Genomic DNA, 20,130 nt, shown 5'->3' on the forward strand with positions numbered 1-20,130 from the left:
AGGCATCTTGTAAAGATGAAGTCCTAATGGTTGCCGTACATCCTGACAATCGGTCTATAGGTCTGTGTTATCTGTGTCGCCTGTCAGTGATGGGGTTAACGAGCATCTATCCTTGACGAACTTGGCTGGAATTATGTAGTTATATTTGGCTGGACTACGAGTCTATGCAAAGTCCAATCAAACTCGCGTAACGAAATCGACATCCGGTTCGTAAAGTGCCGTGCAGATTTCGGTCGATTGCAGGATTCGTAAAGCATGTGTACCACTAGCTCGGCGTCAACAGATATTCTCCAAATTCCTTAATGCTTCTAAATTAATCAGGGTGCTGATGTGACTTGATGCATTTCGCGATGTGAGACCCGTTTTATTACTATGTAGATCTTGATTATCGATATTATCGTCTTGACGAGGCACCGCCATATTGTTTGAGGGAGTGAGGGAGTGGTTGTACGCCACTTTTAGCAATATTCCAGCAATATCAGGGCGGGGGACACTAGAAATGGGCTTCACGCATTGTACCCATGTCGGGAATCGAACCCGGGTCATCGGCGTGACGATCGGCGTGACTTTTTTGATACATGTAATCGTATCCCAGTTGCGAGGATCGATGCTCATGAAGTCAGTCACTGGATTGTCTGGTCCAGACTCGATTATTTGCAGATCGCCGTTATACAGTTGGAATATTGCTGCGTGTGGGTTAAACAACAAATAAACAAGACCAAGGTATTTTGCATTTGAAGAGAAACCATCACAACTGTAAACTTGATAGAACGAAGGGAGATAACTGCTTTCAGTCAACTCGCGCGAAACACTTAGCTGTGAGTGACTGCCCAACGCGGAAGACATACACTGGGACAGGTAAGAGCATAACTATCATATACCTCTACACCTTTCTTTACTCGCTGTTCATAATTCTATCACATTACTATAATACATGGAATATACTATCTAGAATACATAGTTGTGCATACTATGGTTGCAGTAGTCGTTTTGACACTAAACGTATGACTACACTGTTTTTAGATGAGACGAACTGTCGCATCTTTTCTACAACACTAAAGGCATTTTTACTATAACGCTTGGTAACATCATCTAACCCCTTTCTACAAAGTGCCATGACCATGTTTGAAAGTTAAAATGTCTGAAATACATGTAAAAGTTGTTCTTTGTGGGCGTATTGTCCAATTGGCAGTCCCAGCAAATTTGAATGATGCCAATAGATACCCACTTTGTTTGTCTGCTAATCGACAGTTCATGATGTATATTAATCCTGCAGTTAATTACACAAAGAAAATGTCATTGATAAAACAGGCAACTGATTACATCGTATAGACTAGACTGGGCATTAGACCCGGAAGAGAAGCATTCGTGACCAAGTTGTGTTATTCCGGGATAAGCCGAATCATTCGTGACCAACTCGTGTTATTCCGGGACAAGCCGAATAGCGACTCGTGCCCCTCTCGTGTATTCGAATGAAGCCGAATGGCAGGTTACGGAAAGGGGCGAGTGGTGACGAATGGTAGAGAAGCACCTTTCTAATTGTTATGGTAATAAGGTGAGCATGAACAGGTGGGTGTGGCACATCGACTGTGCAGTCGTCTGAAGCGAGGGTTAAACTCGTGACGTAAAGGCCAAGGTCGCAGTAAACACTCTAAAATACTGTCGGAAATAGAAATAAATTCATGTTTGTCTTTAACTCTTATCGTTAAAAGTTTTGGTTCATGGAAATAGCTAATTAACAAAGTTATTACTGACTTTGGTTTGAAAAGGATAGATTACAAGGGGAACAAGCCAATGTTCAGGAGGGAACACAACTTCACAGTCTGGAATATTGCTTGTCCCAACTGGTATTGTGATTATAATTTTTGCTATGAATGCTATTGTTTATGTTTTTTGAGGCACCCTTCACTGGCCACGCATATTTTCACACCTGTCACCCGCAATGCAATATGAGCGTAACACAACGTGTACACCTGACGGGTATGATCTGTTTCGTGTCGTTATTTTTCATAGACGCTTGGATGATTGGGGTCACTGGCTCGCTAGCTTTGTAAGAAAACTGTTATTTTGTTATATGCTGCTAATCACCATAATGATCCTTCAGTGTCCTACCAGTGAAGTCCCCTCAGTAATGAAAGAAACTCATACACATACGAAATTCGAAAACAAATGTTCTGTTAAAATAATCTGCTATGAGACGTTATGTTTTGTTTGTTTGTTGTTTAACGCTGCACTCAGCAATATTCCAGCTGTATGACGGCGGTCTGTAAATAATCGAGTCTGGACCAGACAATTCAGTGAGTGAGATCATGAGCATCGATCCACGAAATTGGGATACGATGACATGCGTCAACCAAGTCAGCGAGCCTGACCACCCGATCCCGTTAGTCGCCTCTCACAACTAGCATAGTCGCATCTTATGACAAGCATGGTTGCTGGGTATCTACCCGGATCTTCACGGGTCACCATGGGAAGTAGACAGATCTGAAAGAAAATATACTGTGACTGTGACCTAAATCAGAAACATTACAATCATAGAACTGAATATTGCTTCTATGACAGAACGTACATTAGAATTCAAGTTAATGGGATATAATTTCAATGGTAACGACTAATCCCTTTGCACGTTCATAAGAAATATCTGCCCAAAGCAGAGTCGATTGTACGATTCCGACTATACCAGAAGTATTTTTTATATGAATCACTATCACATAGAGATGATACCAGTTGTTAGCAAAAGAGTGAGCGTATCCTGCGCCAGTGGTGTTATCCGCCACAAACACATGCAAAGGCAAGTCAATTGTGCACCTGAATCAAACTGAACTTGTTTTAGTTCCTGGTCGTTCCTTCTTGGATAATATAATTTTTTCAATCTTGTTTTCTTTCCATGCCTTATGTATGGTGTATACAGTAATGGTAAAAATGAAAATACAAATGTTTCACCGCTGCGAACCTCGGGCTCTAATCCTCTAGTTGAGAATATTATAATAAACTAAACTAGGGTTTATAATTATGCTTACACACAAATAGGGCTGACTATTGAAAGATGTTTTTTTTGTTTTTTTGGGTTAAACAGAATGTCTGGTGGTCCAAGCACAAAGGTGGACATAGGTGATTTGAAGGATGCATTCCTAGAATGTGCTGTTTGCACAGAACACTTCAACCTGGATGAACGAAAGCCTCGACTGTTACGGTCTTGCCTCCACGCTTTCTGTTCACATTGTCTGCAGCAACTCCTGGAGAAGCAGGGGAAGGGCCTCGTGACATGTCCACTGTGTCGCCATGTGGAGAATGGCGTCAACAAGATTGATATATTGCCCATTGATCCTGTGAGGTCTAATTTGGTGGAGTACCTGCAGGTCAAGCAACAGAAGAAGGTCTTGTGCAGTGACTGTCCCGAAAGTTTGGATGCCATTTCACGCTGCCAAGACTGCAAATCGTATCTTTGCAAGGACTGTGACTTTGCTCATCATCGAAACAAGTTGAGTAGAGACCATTCCATCATATCTCTAGAAAAGTTGCTTGAGGAACCTGTCAAAACTTTCTCCAGAGGTCATTTTTGTCAAAGTCATCCCAAGTACAATGTTGAATTCTTCTGCTCAACATGTAAGACATTATGTTGCCTTTCCTGCACCGTTGTGGATCACAGCGGCCATACGTTTATGAAACCGAAAGAAGCTGCTCAAGCCGGGAGACAGGACATAGAGCGTTCCCTGGCCGAAGTAGTCAAGATGACTGGTCGTCTTCAAACATTGAGAAACAAGGGCAAACAGCAGGAGAAACTTCTCACCATTGCAACTAAAAATGGTATGGCTGAAATTGATAAGATGTTTGACTGTATGAACCAGTTACTGAAAGAACGTAAGGAACGTTTGAAGGTCGACATTCAAGACAAAAATGGACAAATGGTGACTTCTGTCCAAAAGGCTACGGAGACCTACGAGCAGACCCTTGCCATCATTGAGTCCAGTACATCGTACTACAATGAAGCTCAAAAGAGAGTTGATGACGTAGAGATGCTGCAGATGTACCCGGCCATAAAACAGACCCTTCAGTCCATGGTGGATGAAGACTGCACCTCTAATGTTCCTCTGGATGACGATACGTTTGGCTTCAGGCCAGAACTGGATCGTGATTTGGGATTATACGTTTCGAAGTTAGGTCAAATTAGAAACACAGTTGCGATCCCTTTTCCAGGTACGTGATTATTTTATTTTTGGACAAATTGTATTTAGACCCTACTATGAAGGGCATATTGTGACCGCAAAATAAAGTCATTGCAACTGATTCATATAACTTTGGTCTAACTTTTATCATACCCATGAGAGGTAAATCGTTTCAAATATAACTGTGGGCGTATGCGATATAAAATGAAAATAAATTCTGTGATGAGATAGACGATAGATCTTAAATAAGTAACTGTTTAATGCAGATGTGAAGGCCAAGGTTACATCTAGTCCCCGACACTTTGAGAGAAGTGAACGAAAGGAGCAGAAGAGCGTGATAAACGAGTTGAGAGAAACACCGTTGATTGTTGGTGAAGTAAGGTGAATTCCTAATATTATCCTAAACGAAGTCCATACAGCCATAATTGGGCAGATTAGTCGCAAGTCAGATCGTTGAAGGCGTGGAACACCCTCGTGTCACTCTTATTTAGGTAGAGCCAGACCCCAGAAACTGTTACCTCGCGGATCTACTTGAACAACACAGCTTCGGTCGCTTGGTAAAATCAGGGCAATCTGATATTACAGTGGGTAGCACTTTATTTTGTAGGGCAGGACATGCTTAACCTTTTCGCGAACACCTGGTGTCATCACTGATTTTCAGTGGTCCTTTCATATAATTTCCACACGGCAGAAACTCTAGGCTGGTTATTCACTTGAATTGACAACTTATGTTTATAGCTTGCGGGTCAATAGACTACAATGGATTTTTTGTTATAGTGAAACAGTACATATGTGTGGAGTTTCAGATGGAGAAGAATAGGTAATATGTTTTCCATTGCATCTTCCTATTAGAACGCTAGTTTATATTTTTCCATCAGGTACATTGTTGCTGCTGAGTGGTTTCAAAAATGGGAACGATATGTTGGCATCTTTTATGAAAAAGACGATGGAAGCCCTGGACCAATAGACAACACGCCCTTACTGACATGTAGGTGACCTTTATTAGAAATGTCAGCGCTAGCCAGTACATCAACTACTTCTTGAAATTGTCTTGGAAATTAGGGAAGATGGTTCTAATCGACCTTTCTCGTCACTGTAGTGCCACCATGACCCCGTTATCTCATTTTACTTGGCATTAAGGGGATAAAACAAAGACTGGTTGATGCATGTTATCGTATCCCATTTGCGTAGATCGATGCTCATGATGTCAATCACTGAATTGTCTGGTCCGAGTATTTACAGACCGCCGTCAAATAGCTGGAATATAGCTGAGTGCGACGTTAAAAACAAACAAACAACATATTTGTCATTATGAATGAGTGAGTTTCCCAATGAATGTAAAATGTAAAAAAATAATCAACGCCCACCGAAGCGGACTACATTTATTGCAACGGAATGTCGGGGACAGTCAAAGGAATTCCCTTTCTGCTCACGTGTATCGTCATGCACAGGACATTTAGCGAAATTCATGCATATTCATTGTCCAAACTACCCTTTGAGACCAAGGGCCGAGACGGAATGAAACAGCAAACGTGCAGGCTCGCTCTCCTGATTTTTTGTCCGATCGCCTGGGTTCCCAAAATGTCATGTCTTCAGGTTTTATTTCTAACCCGCATTTTTCCAACTGTGTCTTCCCGTTCTCAAGGAACTAATGTTTGAATTTGGCAGTAACTTTTTTTCCCGGTTCCGGTTTGTTACATTCGTCACCACTCGCCTCTTTCCGTATCCTTCAGCAAGACTCGTCCCCCTGTCGATGAATGTTATGTGCGAAAATACGACAAACCAATCAGAATGCGCGTATGATTTCAAGTTCTTCATCAAAGAATCCGTCAGAAATAGTTTTTTATTTTACACATGTCTTGTATCTAAAAATATACCCCAGATACAGTTAAACGTGTTCAATCATACTGTATAATTCCGCACGTCCCGATGTGCTTTAAATAGCATCTGACATATATATGACATAGGGGAACCCAGTCATAAACGGCCACGAGACGGGCACTAGTCGCTATTCGGCTTGTCACGGAATAAAACGAGTATGTCAGGAATGCTCTTGCCCCTCTCATTTTTGCGACCAGGTTCTGTCTTAGCACAAACGGGCATACCTAAAACAATTGTCAACTCATTGCGTATTGGTTCACATAATTTCCCCATATATTTTAGATGCAATTTAAAGCACATCGGGACTTGCGGAATTATAGTCATATGTAAGGGTTAATCAAAACATTTGCCCGATAAAGGACAGTTGGAAACGTTGAGTAAAGATTTGAGACATTATATTCAGTGATATTACATAGGTCACTTTTAAAATGTAAGGAAGTCGTGCATATGATGGATGTCAAAGTAGTAAACTGCCACTTTCGTGAAACACACGGGTATGAATGAGGTGAGGTGATGTGATGTGATGTGATGTGAGGTGAGGTGATGTGATGTGAGGTGAGGTGAGGTGAGGTGAGGTGAGGTGAGGTGAGGTGAGGTGAGGTGAAATGGGGTTTATCGTCGCGTCCAAGATTATTGCACTTTTTATAGCGACGTGCATGAACGCATGTGTGTGTGGCTGCTTGTACTAGTCCGGACTATTGCAGATTTCATAGTGCTAGCCTACTGAGATACCATGCCGCAGATTAACATGAATACCCTACTCACACACAGTATACTAACTTCGAGTCGAAATGTCCTTGTTTTAGCCCCTCAATGCTGAGCGTCAACCGTCTTTAACGTCTTCTTGGTATGACGTATGGGGATCGACCCCGACCTGCCGCTCTCCGGGCAGACGCTCTACCACTCTACCACGGAGGCGGTCGGATATGAATGTGTTGCTGAGACATCAATGAATCAATTATATGAATCCGGCTGAATCTTATATTCAAACCCATCATCAGATCCCTATAGCATAGTGAAATTCGGTTTCAACGGCCTTTTTCATTCATTTAATTCAGTTGAGCATTTACAATCATATTCCGGTTCTTCTTCAAATCTAATTATGCGAATATATGTACGATCAAAATGTGTACACTTACCACCATGATGATATAAGAGCAAATGTATGTTGTTGTTTTTCAGATCACAAAACGCTAAGGAAAAGCACATTATATTCATATCCAGAGCAAAACAGCATGGTCACTCTACCTAAGGCTGCGTTTGGGAAGCTATTGGAGTGGTATGGAATCGTAGCAGAGGTACATGAAAATCACCCATGTGTAACAAGCCCGCGTAAATCAACTGTATATTGTTACGAGTGTTACCCAACATTGATTAATCCTTAATTTTTATTAAGGGATAGGCAAACAAAAACAAGCGGACAGCAGATTTTAGTTATATCCTTGCAATTATCTACCGAAGTGCCCTCTTCATCAATGAGAGCGTATATGTCATAGTGTTTTGTTTGCCACCAGTTCGCCCTTGTATATTTGAACACAGACGTTAATTAGTATCCATACACAAACAGGGGCGGTCGGGTAGCCTAGTGGTTAAAGATTGTCACACCAAAGACCCGGGTTCGATTCCCGACATGGGTACAATGTGTGAAGCCCATTTCTGGTGTCCCCTGCCGTGATATTGCTGGAATATTGCTAAAAGGCGTAAAAACGGTACTCACTCACTCACTCACCCATACACAAACAATTGATTCCAACATGTTTGTGAAATGTGTTGAGAAAAATCAAAGTAACCATGTTTAAGCTGTGAAGGAGTATGACTTATAAAGTGGGGTATACCGTTTGACAATGAAATAGACTGTTCTCAGGAAAGCTTTTGTATATATAGAGCATACAAGTCTTTGAAAGGCATTTGGAAGTGATACACATAAGGAAGAGAATTTATGGATGTCAACTTCTTTATTATGAGGAACACAACGTTTCGGGAGCATATACTTAATCCTTCATCAGCTGTGTTCCTCATAATAAAGAAGTTGACATCCACAAATTCTCTTCCTTATAGATCATACAGTTTGATAACAAGTCACGAAGAGGTGAATAGAACAAAACTAATGTCTTCTAGCAATATTACAGTTTCACCACAAGCGACTTATTAATAACTGACATGACTTTGTCATTTCAGGACACTGTTCTCTATCGGAGTGTTATCAAGGTTGGGGCACAACCAGAAATAGAGATCCACCCGCTAGAACTATGTTTGAAGTGTGTACCAAGTGGACAACAGTTCACGAAATCACTTTCTCGTGAAACAACCATAGGTGTGTTTTTACTTTGCTTTGATCGTTATCTGGCCTTTCCTTTTCGAAGACTTGATTTGGTGCTTTGTGGACTAAGGCTACACATCTTCCTGTACATAGTTGCGCCTCTTACTAGTGTTTAGCAGAAGTGGTTGTTGAAATCGGCCCTATTATTATGCACTGACACACGTGAGATAACTGACATACAGTTGAACCCATATCACTCACTCTTCGATAATCATGAATGACACATGCTACCAAAAAGACAGGATATGCTCACCATTTATTCAAGGTAGTTTTTTTTCCTAAAGATAATTCTCTCGTTATAGTACTCTCGCCGACTTCTATCAGTTTGAAGCCCTTAGGCATTGATCACGTTAGAGGGGAATCATTAACAATCTGATCACAAATACTGCATTAAAGCAAGCTTTAAGATTACGTGTTGCTATGGATAATGAAAATCAACACTACTAATTGCCCATAGCACTTGACGACTTTTCAGTGTCAAAATTAAGAATACCTCTCTGCCCACGTAGTTTCCACGTGTATTTGGGCGTTTTATCTCTGGCAGTCATTTTTCAAAGCTGATATTTCTTTTGGCAACCAATCATAACATTTATATTTCATGATGTAAATACTTTTATATACTTTTGTGTCAGAGTAAATAGAATTATCTGTTAACAGGTGAATTGGAAATGTGGATGAGGAAGACATTTGGTGTGCCAAAGGACGCACACACCCAGCTGTTGATTGGAAAACGTCGTGGAGAATGTTACTATGGGCAGACTCCACTAGAACCACAGAAGAACTTATACAATGCTGGGCTTAAAGATCACCAGGTGACACATTGATTAGTTTTCATTATTCAGGAAACTGTGGATTTAGTCACGATTTAAGCCATGTCACCTTATTTTAAGCAAATTGATAAATACATAGTGTGTAGAGGAAACAGATATAGACCAGTCTTGTCCAGTCTTGCTTGACAACGGTAAAAGGATCTATACCGATACGTCACCTTTACAATAATTAAGGAAATTGTTATGCATATATTGTGTCTACTTTGTCATCCGCCAGCAAACAATTCAAGGATGATATACATGTATTTAGTATCCAGTAACGTTTCTCAATTCCGGATTATAAGAATGGCAGGGTGACCAGGCTTATTTCTCCTTTTTTTATGCCAAATGTTGGTGACTGTACATACGTGACTGTTTTCCAACAGTGAATGAAAGAAGACATCCAGAGTCACTAAAATATATTGGTTGGTTGGTTGTTTTAAGCCGCACTCAGAAATATTCCAGCTATATGACCTCAGTTTGTAAATAATCGAGTCTGGACCAGACAATCCAGTGATCGACATCATGAGCATTGATCCACGAAATTGGGATCGATGACATTCTTCAACCAAGTCAGCGAGCCTGACCACCCGATCACGTTCGTCGCCTCTTTCGACAAGCATAGTCGCAGTTTACGACAAGCATGGGTTGCTGAGGACCTATTCTACCCCCCGAATCTTCACGGGTCCTAAAATACGACTGCACCACCAATGCCCCTAATCTAGAATTGAAAACAGTTGTGTCGACTATGTGTTTGCCTCTTCATTTCAGACTGTTGAGCTTCATGTTCAGAGTGTCCAACAACCTGCCATTACCAAGGTGCAGGCAGCCAGAGATTCAGGTACAGAAGTTCACCTTTCTCTGATAGATTTACACTTGAGTGATGATGTGCAGAATCGATTGACTTCAACATCATATTATGGTATTTTTCAGTGAAAGACAGATGCTGACACGTGTTTGGTGTCATATTCCGATCAGAATTCCCTACCATCATGGAAATAGATAAAAATATTCAAAAACACATAAGACCCCAAGGAATACACACTCATATCATCTTGTTCTATTGGGATGTTCGAGAATAACCTAACATCACCATCATTCTCATTTCAAATGACATATCAATATCCACCTGGATTTATCCTTGTTTTGACTATGGTAGAGTATGAACTGAAATTTCCTTCCACAAATATGAACATTGCTATCATTTCAATGTCTATCATTCAAACGACCCTCCTCTGCAAGTAGTCAGAGCCGATGATGGCCAGAGATGTACTAACTGTTTCAGAGAAATTGTGAACATGTCATATTATTTGACAATATTTGTGGATCAGTACAATGGTATCCTAAAGACAAATGCTGAACACTTAGACAATGTCAGTATGACCATTCCTTCAGTGAGTGAGTTGGGTTTAACGCCGCTTTTAACAGTTTCCAGTTATATCACAGCGTGTCAGCTTAATGTGTGAGGAAAGCCCAAAGTGATGCAGGTCTCATAAATGATCGATGAATACAGAATAACCTGTGCTATTAAATTACATGTATAAATGTCCAGTTAAATATTGAGTATGAGCTACATCAGTAGCATAATGATTATTTATTTTGTTTTCTGAAGCAAAGAAAAAGACAAAGAAGAATTTCAAACCATTGCCACAAAGTGGATACGAATTTGAGATCCATGATGCCTAGGCCAAGTTCACCAGAGAACAATTTGTAAACCAAGGTGATAAACTGAGGTATGCATGACTTTTGAGAAACTTATTAGCAATATGCTATTGACACGTTACATTTGTAGACCTACCAATACCAGGAATGAGGAATTCTGTGGCAGCTCATGGCCGACATTGAAAGTCAAGGAGGAATGGAACTTATATCATTTTAAGTTAGAGCATGAGACATTTTGCTTTCTGCTGAAATTAGGTGTTGTTGTCAACCTTAAAGGGACATGTTATTTGATGATCTGAACCTCATGTGCAAGGCTCGCTGACTTGGTTGATGCATGTCATCGTATCCAAATTGCTTGGATCGATGCTCGTGATATCAATCACTGGATTGTCTGGTCCAGACATGATTATTTTTACAGATCACCATCATATAGCTGGAAAATTGCTGTGTGTGGCTTTAAACAACAAACAAACAAACAAATCACATTCTCATGAGTTAGGTCAGATGTCACCTCATATACTGAAGTCAAAATATTCAAGACACATATTTCATGAGGGATGTGTTAAAAGATTACAATTAATTCATAAAAGGTGATCACAGGGCTGCTACCGTTCATGTAATGTGAACCATGTTTTGGTCCATGTGATCTTGCCACAGACTTTCACCTTCACGACTGTAAAACTGAAAATACAGTCAACTCACTATTCTGTTCATGGGTCATTGTAAAATCATGCAGCCATCTCAGTTATCAGCTACTCCAGAGGTAAAGGTCAAATGCATATAGGACCAAAAGGAAAGATATCTTTTTACGTTCAGAAATGATATTGAACAAACATATATAATATTGTTTTGTCATGTTGTCTTCTTTTTATACCAAGATGAAGGTACCGAGGACTATTTGTTCTTTTTTATTAATGACATCACAATATTTCTTCAAAAGATGGAATATCAATTATTAGATAGGCCTGATTTCAAAGGTCCTTTAAGTTGATAAGACTTTGCAGAGACTTTTATTGGGGGCACATATTTTGCCAAGCCTTTATTAGGCAAGTCACATTATTTACTAGGTGATTATGGTAATAGCTTCATGTTAGCATCAGCAACAATCCATGGTAGGAAATGCAAGGTTACAATATTATTGTAACTTGGAAACGCCAGATCAGGAAATTTCTTTTGTTATTCTTCTCTTTCTTTTCTATCTGCATTATGATTCCTTTTCCTTTGTTTCAAGACAATATCCATTATGACCAAGATAATTAATAAATGTTCAGTAAAACAACAAGAAGAAATTGTTCTAATGATATTATATTTGTATTAAAACAAAACATGTTTCCTGAAGGAGTAGGTTCAATGATCTAACTGAATTAGGCTCATTCATGTTTGTCCAACAGTGCTTAGCAACAATGTACTTTCTTGTCAATACATGCATTGGAGGTTAATATTTTAACCTACAGATTTCAAAACCTAGCATCCTAACTACTTCATTGATCTGACCCGTGAAGATCTAGGTTAGAATAGGTCTTTAGCAACCCATGCTTGCCACAAAAGGCGACTATACTTGTCAAAAGAGGTGACTAACGGGATTGGGTGGTCAGGCTTGCTGACTTGGTTGATGCATGCCATCGATCCCAATCACTGGATTGTCTGGTCCTGACTTAATTATTTACAGACCGCCATCATATAGCTGTGAGTGTGGCGTTAAACAATAAACCAACCAACTCCATTGATTTGTACTTTATTTTACCAGTTGAATTAAATAAACATAATCATCACAGATTTTGACTTGTGTTTCTGTAGTTCAGTTTATGATTTTGAAAAACATCAAAGTTTACGCAGGATACCTTTCCAGTGTCATATTTTCCATGTACAGATTTCTGTGAGGCAATATTACAAGGAGCAGTACTAGTTGCCCCAGCTGCTATACCATGTGAACAGCTGCTTGTACAAACAAGAACACCCATTTCATGTAAATATACTTTATTTAGTACAAATCGTGGGTAATGGGAGTTAGCATAAACAGTGATAATTAAGAAGCCATCGTATGTGATATAAACAGTAAACTCAACAGCACAATGTGACAATGGAGGAGGATCCAGTCACACAAGTGCTTATCAATGATAAATATCTGCATGAGTCTCTATAACACTGGGTTAACCACTATATAATCTCCAAGATCATTGTTACACTAAGTATTGATAAACAGTTCTGTTAAAATGGTAAGCTATCACATTTATTCACAGCTTCTAACTGTTGCCAGCAACTTATCTACTTTGGCCAACCAATGAAAATTGAGACATTTGAATTTTAGCCAATGAGAATGCTTGGAAGTTAAAGGGCCCAGCAGAAATTGCATAGACAGAAATGGTGCTGCAGCTTTAAATGAAAACATCCTCATCTGTGAGGTGCAACCCTTTAACTGATAGATAAATCCATGGCGGTTCCATAGGATTAAAATCTGTTTGAAAGGGTTAAGACTTTTTTCAGTTATCAAAGACTACACCACCTTAACCCAAGGAATGACAAGTACAGGTACTCACATACACTTTGAGATTGAGGTTTGTGTTATCTATCAGTGACAGGGTTAATGTGCATGGGGTTAGGTGACTGTGTCCGAGATACTCCCTGACAAGCCACAGCTTCATCAATGGTAACTCAAGGAGGAAGACAAATTCTTGCAAGCTAACAAATACCAATGGAATGTGTTCTAGTCACTACATTGTTTCTACCACCTGATACCAAGACAAAGAAACAAGTGCTGTCATTCGAACAGGTACAACCGACTCGTCTCGTCCGTCATAGAAAGGCTGTGGCAACTCAGATGTTTGTGTGGTTCTGTGGAACGATCTGTATTCCTGGCAGCTCTGTCCACCTGGGTCTAACTCTACAGAATCATATCATTCCTATATCCCTTACAGTCTATGAAGTGTAAGCCAACCGATGTCCAAACATGTTTGTCCCTGCATGCTACAATATAACAGACAGGAAGACTACCATTCCTTATCATGTGTCTACATAGTGCATGGACATCGGATGACCACCAAGGACCACTTTTGTCTGTTAAATACCAAATTGACAATCAGATAGGGAACCAACTAATGTGTATAGAGGATGTATGGATATCCGATGCTAACCAGTGACCATAGTTGTCTGTTATATACCAACTGGACATTCAGAGGACCAACTAAAGTGTCTACATTGTAGATATCGCTGCAATGGAATTACATCACAATGCTTTGCAGACCATTGTGACGTCACTGGTTACCATGACGTCACAATCAAATGACATCACTAATGGCTCTGCTACTGAAGCTGTTAGCAGTACGTTTTACACTGAAGACACTGCTAATTATTGTCTACAAATTGAATAAGTTGGAAGAATGATGTTGGATGATAAATAAAATCTCACCCTCGTGTCTTGTTATATCAAATATATCAACACTCGTTGATAAAAGTGGCAAAAATCCTCGGCAAGCCTCGGAATATTTCCACTTTTATCAACTCGTTTTGATATATTTGATATCAAAAGACACTCGGGTGAGATTCTTTATATACCAACTGGACATTCAGATAGGGAACCAGCTAACCCATGTGTTTCTACATGTTATTTGATATATGATGACCACCAATGTATTATGATACTATTTTAAGACTGCTCATCTTATGAAAAGTAAGAATCATTTATTTCTTTTCATTTCTGATTTTTTTTGTTCTCATTCCATGAAACTGAACTTTGGCAAAAACAATACACCAGTCAGAGTTAATATGATGTGTAGCCCCTGCCTTCTTCCGTCCTATGTTTCTTGGTACCATCAGGTTCCACATCAATGCCACTCAACCCCACACCTGCCTTTCAGGACATAACCACACCACCTGCGTGACATAGCCACATTACCTGCATGACATCATGACATTGCTACCATGACATGATGACATGACATTGCTATCATGACATTATTACCATCACATCATGACATTATCACACCACCTGCATGACATTACCACGACACCTGCCTTTCATGACATTACCACACCACCTGCATGACATCATGACATTACCACACCACCTGCATGACATCATGACATTACCACGACACCTGCCTTTCATGACATTACCACACCACCTGCATGACATCATGACATTACCATACCACCTGCATGACATCATGACATTACCACGACACCTGCCTTTCATGACATTACCACACCACCTGCATGACATCATGACATTACCACACCACCTGCATGACATTACCATATTACCTGCAGGGGCACTGGATGCAACAAATCAAGTCATGAAAATTGTTCAAAAGCATTAGAAAACACCTGTCATATAAAATGAAATAGAAAAATGGAAAAGTTGATCAACACGTAATGTATTATCTCACTCATCTCTGCAATATGCATTTGTTATATAATGAAGAGTAATAATCATCAACATTCTGTCATTCTGCAAGCCATACAAAAAACCTTCCTAAGTATCCAAATCATGTAGGATGCCACACATGGGACTACCAGTGTATAATATTGTTACTTTCTGGGGAGTATCTGGAATTTCTCAATTATTCTTACCAAAGAAACATTGCAATAAAATAATCTTGGAATATTTTTTAGAACAAAGAAAATGTTGCCAAATAAAAAAATAATTTTGATTTTTTTCAAAATGTTATTTAAAATAACTTTTTTAAACAAATGTTTTGAAAGGATGTTCCAAATATAAAAAAATCCCAGTCCAAAACTCGAATAAAGAAACCTTGATCAGTCAACGATGAGTGTTGCATCCAAACTCACTGTTCATAGTTTCACATCTCTCTGATAAATACAAAAGTGGAATTTAGTTTTTCTGTTCACTAAAGGTATGCTAATAAGGTTCAGTCAACAGGATCTAAATCTAATATAAGGGAATACACTAAATGATCTACTGCAGTTATCATTATATACATACTTCTGTAAAGAATTTTGTCTGATATCCCAATATATTGGTCCAGTAATGCATGTCCCTCAAAAACATTGCATATTTGTAATGGGGTGAGACAAGGTTTCATTCTTATAGTGTTTTTCTTCATATTGAGACATTTCAGCTACAATGGGGACAGGATGATATCTAATCCAAAGAAATGATATCAATGTTCTCAAATTCTTGTAACATAATTAAATCTCACTATCACAGTTGCAAATCCTGTAAAAAAATGAAAACACTATCATACACCATATACAAAAATAACAGCAACAGTAGAGAAGTCTTCAATGGATATACTCACTAACTGAGACACAAACATCGCAAACTCATATCCGTAGTTTGTGGAATTTGGTGGTTTCAGTCCTTGTACCTTTTATTTCAAGCATCCAATAATAATGATTGAGTGTTTTGTTACTTGTTCACAATGACAACCAGTATTTGCATAACTTTATTATTATTGAGTGTATCCATTGTAAAGTTCTGTCATCCCCCAAAAGTCTGAAAGTCACTGTCACAACCATTTTGATATCTGATAATTGTGAAGAAACAAATAATATTATTTTCAAGCTCTGGCACAATGTTTTCAATGCATGGTCACCATTTACAGACATGGTTACCCAACTTTTTTTAACAATTGGACACAAATTCATAGAACGTTCTCTGACATATCAAAATCACTTGATGATGTTTTGTTTCACTGATATCCTTTGTTTCTGTTTCTTGAATAACATTTCTTGTGGTATTGGTATCCATGACGATTCTTCCCAAGAAATAGTGTCCATGGAGATTATTTGCACGGTTTCTGGATCTGTTCCTGATTGATGCTGTCTGTGTCTAGCATACTTTGCCAAAGCTTGTCAACAATACAACTGGTCCCACTGAATGATAATAACATGTTGTCGCGGCCCAACATCAAGACAACACAGAAAGAGTCACTTTTCCTCGTGCGTTTTTCAGAATATTGACAGCTTCGTCGTGTGTAAGTCCATCCAGACTTTTCCCATTCACAGCCAGAATCTGATCCCCTCTTTTCAAGCCCCCATTCTCGGCCGCAGCTCCCTTCTCAAAGACATTCTTCACATAGATAGGCAGATCTCCATGTGGACTTCCATGACCTCCAACGATCGAGAAACCCAGGCCTTCATGACCTCGCTCTAGAATCAGGGTGCTGCATTGTGGGGCTTGCCTGGCAAAAGAAAAAAAAACTGGCTATAACATATGAATTCTAATGTGCACAAAACGTGGCAACTGAACACTGATTAAGAAAAGAACAAGAGTGATCCGAAGATGACATATCCCCCCGACGTGGCATGTCGGTAAACTGTGTGTACCTTCAAATGTATTTAGATTGGCAAAGGAATCTTTTTCCTTGATGCCAAAACCAGAAATATAATGAAGGTTATTAAATATTGGTTCATGTAGCTCACTTTCTGATGATCTCAAATGTCAGGGGCTACAAATTAAAAAGATTAAAATCTATAAATAACAAACTGCGCTACTAGTGAACATGATTGATATGTGCATAAAGTTTGGTGAATCTCTGTCGCATGATTAGAAGATATGCTCCAGACGAGGACACAGTTCCTCAATTTTCAATTTAAATTGAAAAAATAAAAAATAAAAATTCTGTTAATAGCAAAGGCACCACTACATAACCTGCTTGATAGGTGTAAAAAAAAATTGAGAAGCTAAGTTGTATGGTTCGGGAGATATGGTCCGGACAAGAGCACTACCCTCAAATTTCCTAAGTTCATCATATTTCCATGGAAACGACAAAAATATAAAATTCTGAAAATCTCTAAATAGCAAAAGGCACTTCTATTGAGCCTGATTGTTAAGTGTACCAAGTTTTGCAAAGCTAGGTTGTACGGTTTAGAAAATATGCTTTGGACAAGAGCAGTACCCTCAAATTTCCTAAGTTCATAAAATTTCCGTGGAAATAACAAAAATATAAAATTCTAAAAATCTCTAAATGGCAAAAGGCACTTCTACTGAGCGTGATTGTTAAGTGTACCAAGTTTTGGGAAGCTAGGTTGTACGGTTTAGGAAATATGCTCCAGACAAGAGCACTACCCTCAAATTTCCTAATTTCATAATATTTCCATGGAAACGACAAAAATAAAAAATTCTAAAAATCTCTAAATAGCAAAAGGCACTACTACTGAGCTTGATTGGTAAGTGTACCAAGTTTTGTGAAGCTAGGTTGTACGGTTTAGGAAATATGCTCCGGACAAACAATGATTACAGACGGACAGACAGACAGACAGACAGACAGACAGACAGACAGACGGACCGACGGACATACTGATGGCTATATCCCCCCGTCATTATATGTCGGGGGGATAATAAATTAGAAGCCATAATCAGAATGTCCAAGAAACAGCTCTGTGCAGCGACACCTTCAACTACTAGACCACCAGGTTTGGTCTTGTAGTTTTACCCTGCAATCAGCAATTTTCCAGCAATAACTGAGTCTGACCTACAGCTGGACACCAAGCCTCACCATCCTATTGTTTTTAGTTACCTCTTACGTGTTTGAGTTACACCACTTTAAGCAATATTCCAGCAAGATCATGGCTGAGGACCTATTATGACAACCAATGGAATGCTGCAGAACTATTGTACCCCGGGTCTACCCAGAGTGGGCCACTATGCCCCCTCACTGTAAACATGTACTGACCCATCAGCTGGAGACACGGTCAGTTCGGTGGCAGTTGGGTCATTGGACATGTCAGTGCTGACTTGGCGTGAGCGACTGCCGTTGACGCTAACCGCTAGTTCCTCCCCCTGGATGACCTGTAACATGACGGGTGTTGTTGACTTCAGCACGGCAACTGCCTCGTCGTGAGTCATGCCATCTGTTGACCGGTTGTTGATCATCAGGATCTTGTCACCAACCTGCAGTGGAGGAACATTCGTGACATTACCAGACTTTCACTTTCAAATATTTGTGACATTACCAGACTTTCACTATCAGACATTTGTGACATTACCAGACTTTCACTGTCAGACAAACATAAGCGGCATTTCCAGACTTTCACTTTAAAACATTTGCAACATTACCAGATAAGTGAACATTACCAGACTTTCACAGTCAGATGATAAGGGAACATTACCAGACTTTCACAGTCAGATGATAAGGGAACATTACCAGACTTTCACAGTCAGATGATTAGCGAACAATTACATTATTGAGTGAATGGTGTTTAAACACCACAGTTAGCAATATTCCAAAGATCCATGTTGACTTGGTTCAGTGACATACATCCAGCCTGGTCAGAAACTAATCCTACGTCCTGCAAGTGTAGGATTCTTGGGACCTACTCTGCCTGAATTCCCAAAGATGTAGATTACACAGAAGCAACTTAATTCACAACTTTCAGATGAACAATGTGTCAAATTTCTTGCCATCTATTTCGGGCATATATAGGAAGGCAATAAAGCTATCATCGGAATACTGCCCTGGTTCCTGTTCCTCACAATGACCTCAGAACTACAATTGTGCTAAGTCAATGTTAAAGAATGGGAGGTCGGGAACTACGATAGGTACATTTCCTTGAGGGGAGCTCTCCCGCCTCTACAACTCAGATGCTGACTTACCCGTAACCTGCCACACCTTGCCGCTGGGCCTGTGGGGGTAAGGTTTGCAACAATGATGGGGACGTCCCCGAGCGGGGAGCCCACCCCACCGGCAATGCTCAGCCCCAGGGAGCCGGACTCGTCATGTTGGAGCTCCACGTTCCTCAGGTGTGTCCAGTCCACACTCACATCTAGAACAGGAAGTCAGGGAAAACTGTAGCCATGGTAACACTCACATCCTGCCACATCAGACATTAGCATCGATTCCTTTACAACATTACTCTAACACAAGATCAGGTTACAAGATTCAACAATCGTATATATTCAAATATTTGAAAATCAAGCATCAAGAGACAGAATACAATTTCAAACACCAACTACAAAAAACAGTTTCAAAAGCAAGACAACAAAACAATTGTAAATAATGACAAAGAATGTTAAATCCATTTAACATTACATATACCAGAAGCAAACAAGATTCATGAAGCAGGGGACGAGATTAATTTCCATACCCAACTGTGACAGGTAAAATAATGGGAAATGCAAATTTGGCTTCATATGATCTGTGCTGGTATATGCAGCCTCATGCCAATGGTACATGATACACATGGATAGAAAGGTACAGGTAGTAATATCATACTTGGTAATAATACATTCTACATCCCTGAAATAAAACATGCGGTACATGCATAAGATATTTTATTCATTAAAATCAATTGTTTTAGTTATTCAGTTTGAACATTTGTCAAGAAAACC

General features: G+C 39.6%; 2 protein-coding genes across 6 annotated transcripts in view; one reads left to right on the forward strand and one right to left on the reverse strand.

The window, feature by feature from the left end:
• The first annotated feature begins 805 nt into the window (after nt 1–805).
• LOC139478790 (E3 ubiquitin-protein ligase TRIM71-like) lies at nt 806–12,601 on the forward strand. The gene is made up of 9 exons (XM_071261415.1): nt 806–858; nt 3,077–4,197; nt 4,433–4,547; nt 5,045–5,154; nt 7,230–7,345; nt 8,226–8,361; nt 9,025–9,179; nt 9,948–10,017; nt 10,789–12,601. The coding sequence occupies exons 2-9, from the start codon at nt 3,078–3,080 to the stop codon at nt 10,860–10,862; spliced, it is 1,896 nt and encodes a 631-aa protein (XP_071117516.1). The 5' UTR covers nt 806–858; nt 3,077; the 3' UTR covers nt 10,863–12,601.
• Nucleotides 12,602–12,809: 208 nt separating this feature from the next.
• The window catches only part of LOC139478492 (multiple PDZ domain protein-like), a 320,861-nt gene continuing 313,540 nt past the window's right edge, over nt 12,810–20,130 (reverse strand). For 4 of the 5 annotated variants that reach the window (XM_071260981.1, XM_071260979.1, XM_071260982.1 and 1 more), the window contains 3 exons: nt 19,396–19,565; nt 18,476–18,693; nt 12,810–16,981 (listed from right to left, as the gene is read on the reverse strand). In XM_071260981.1, coding sequence (XP_071117082.1) covers nt 16,708–16,981; nt 18,476–18,693; nt 19,396–19,565 — 662 coding nt within the window. In that variant the 3' untranslated portion in view covers nt 12,810–16,707. Of the gene's footprint in view, nt 16,982–18,475; nt 18,694–19,395; nt 19,566–20,130 lie in introns of those variants that run through there. The other variant, XR_011654309.1, reaches the window with a different exon arrangement.

The sequence above is a fragment of the Haliotis cracherodii genome, unplaced genomic scaffold, assembly GCF_022045235.1.
Source record: "Haliotis cracherodii isolate W230 unplaced genomic scaffold, xgHalCrac1.p SCAF_4, whole genome shotgun sequence".
NCBI lineage: Eukaryota > Metazoa > Mollusca > Gastropoda > Lepetellida > Haliotidae > Haliotis > Haliotis cracherodii.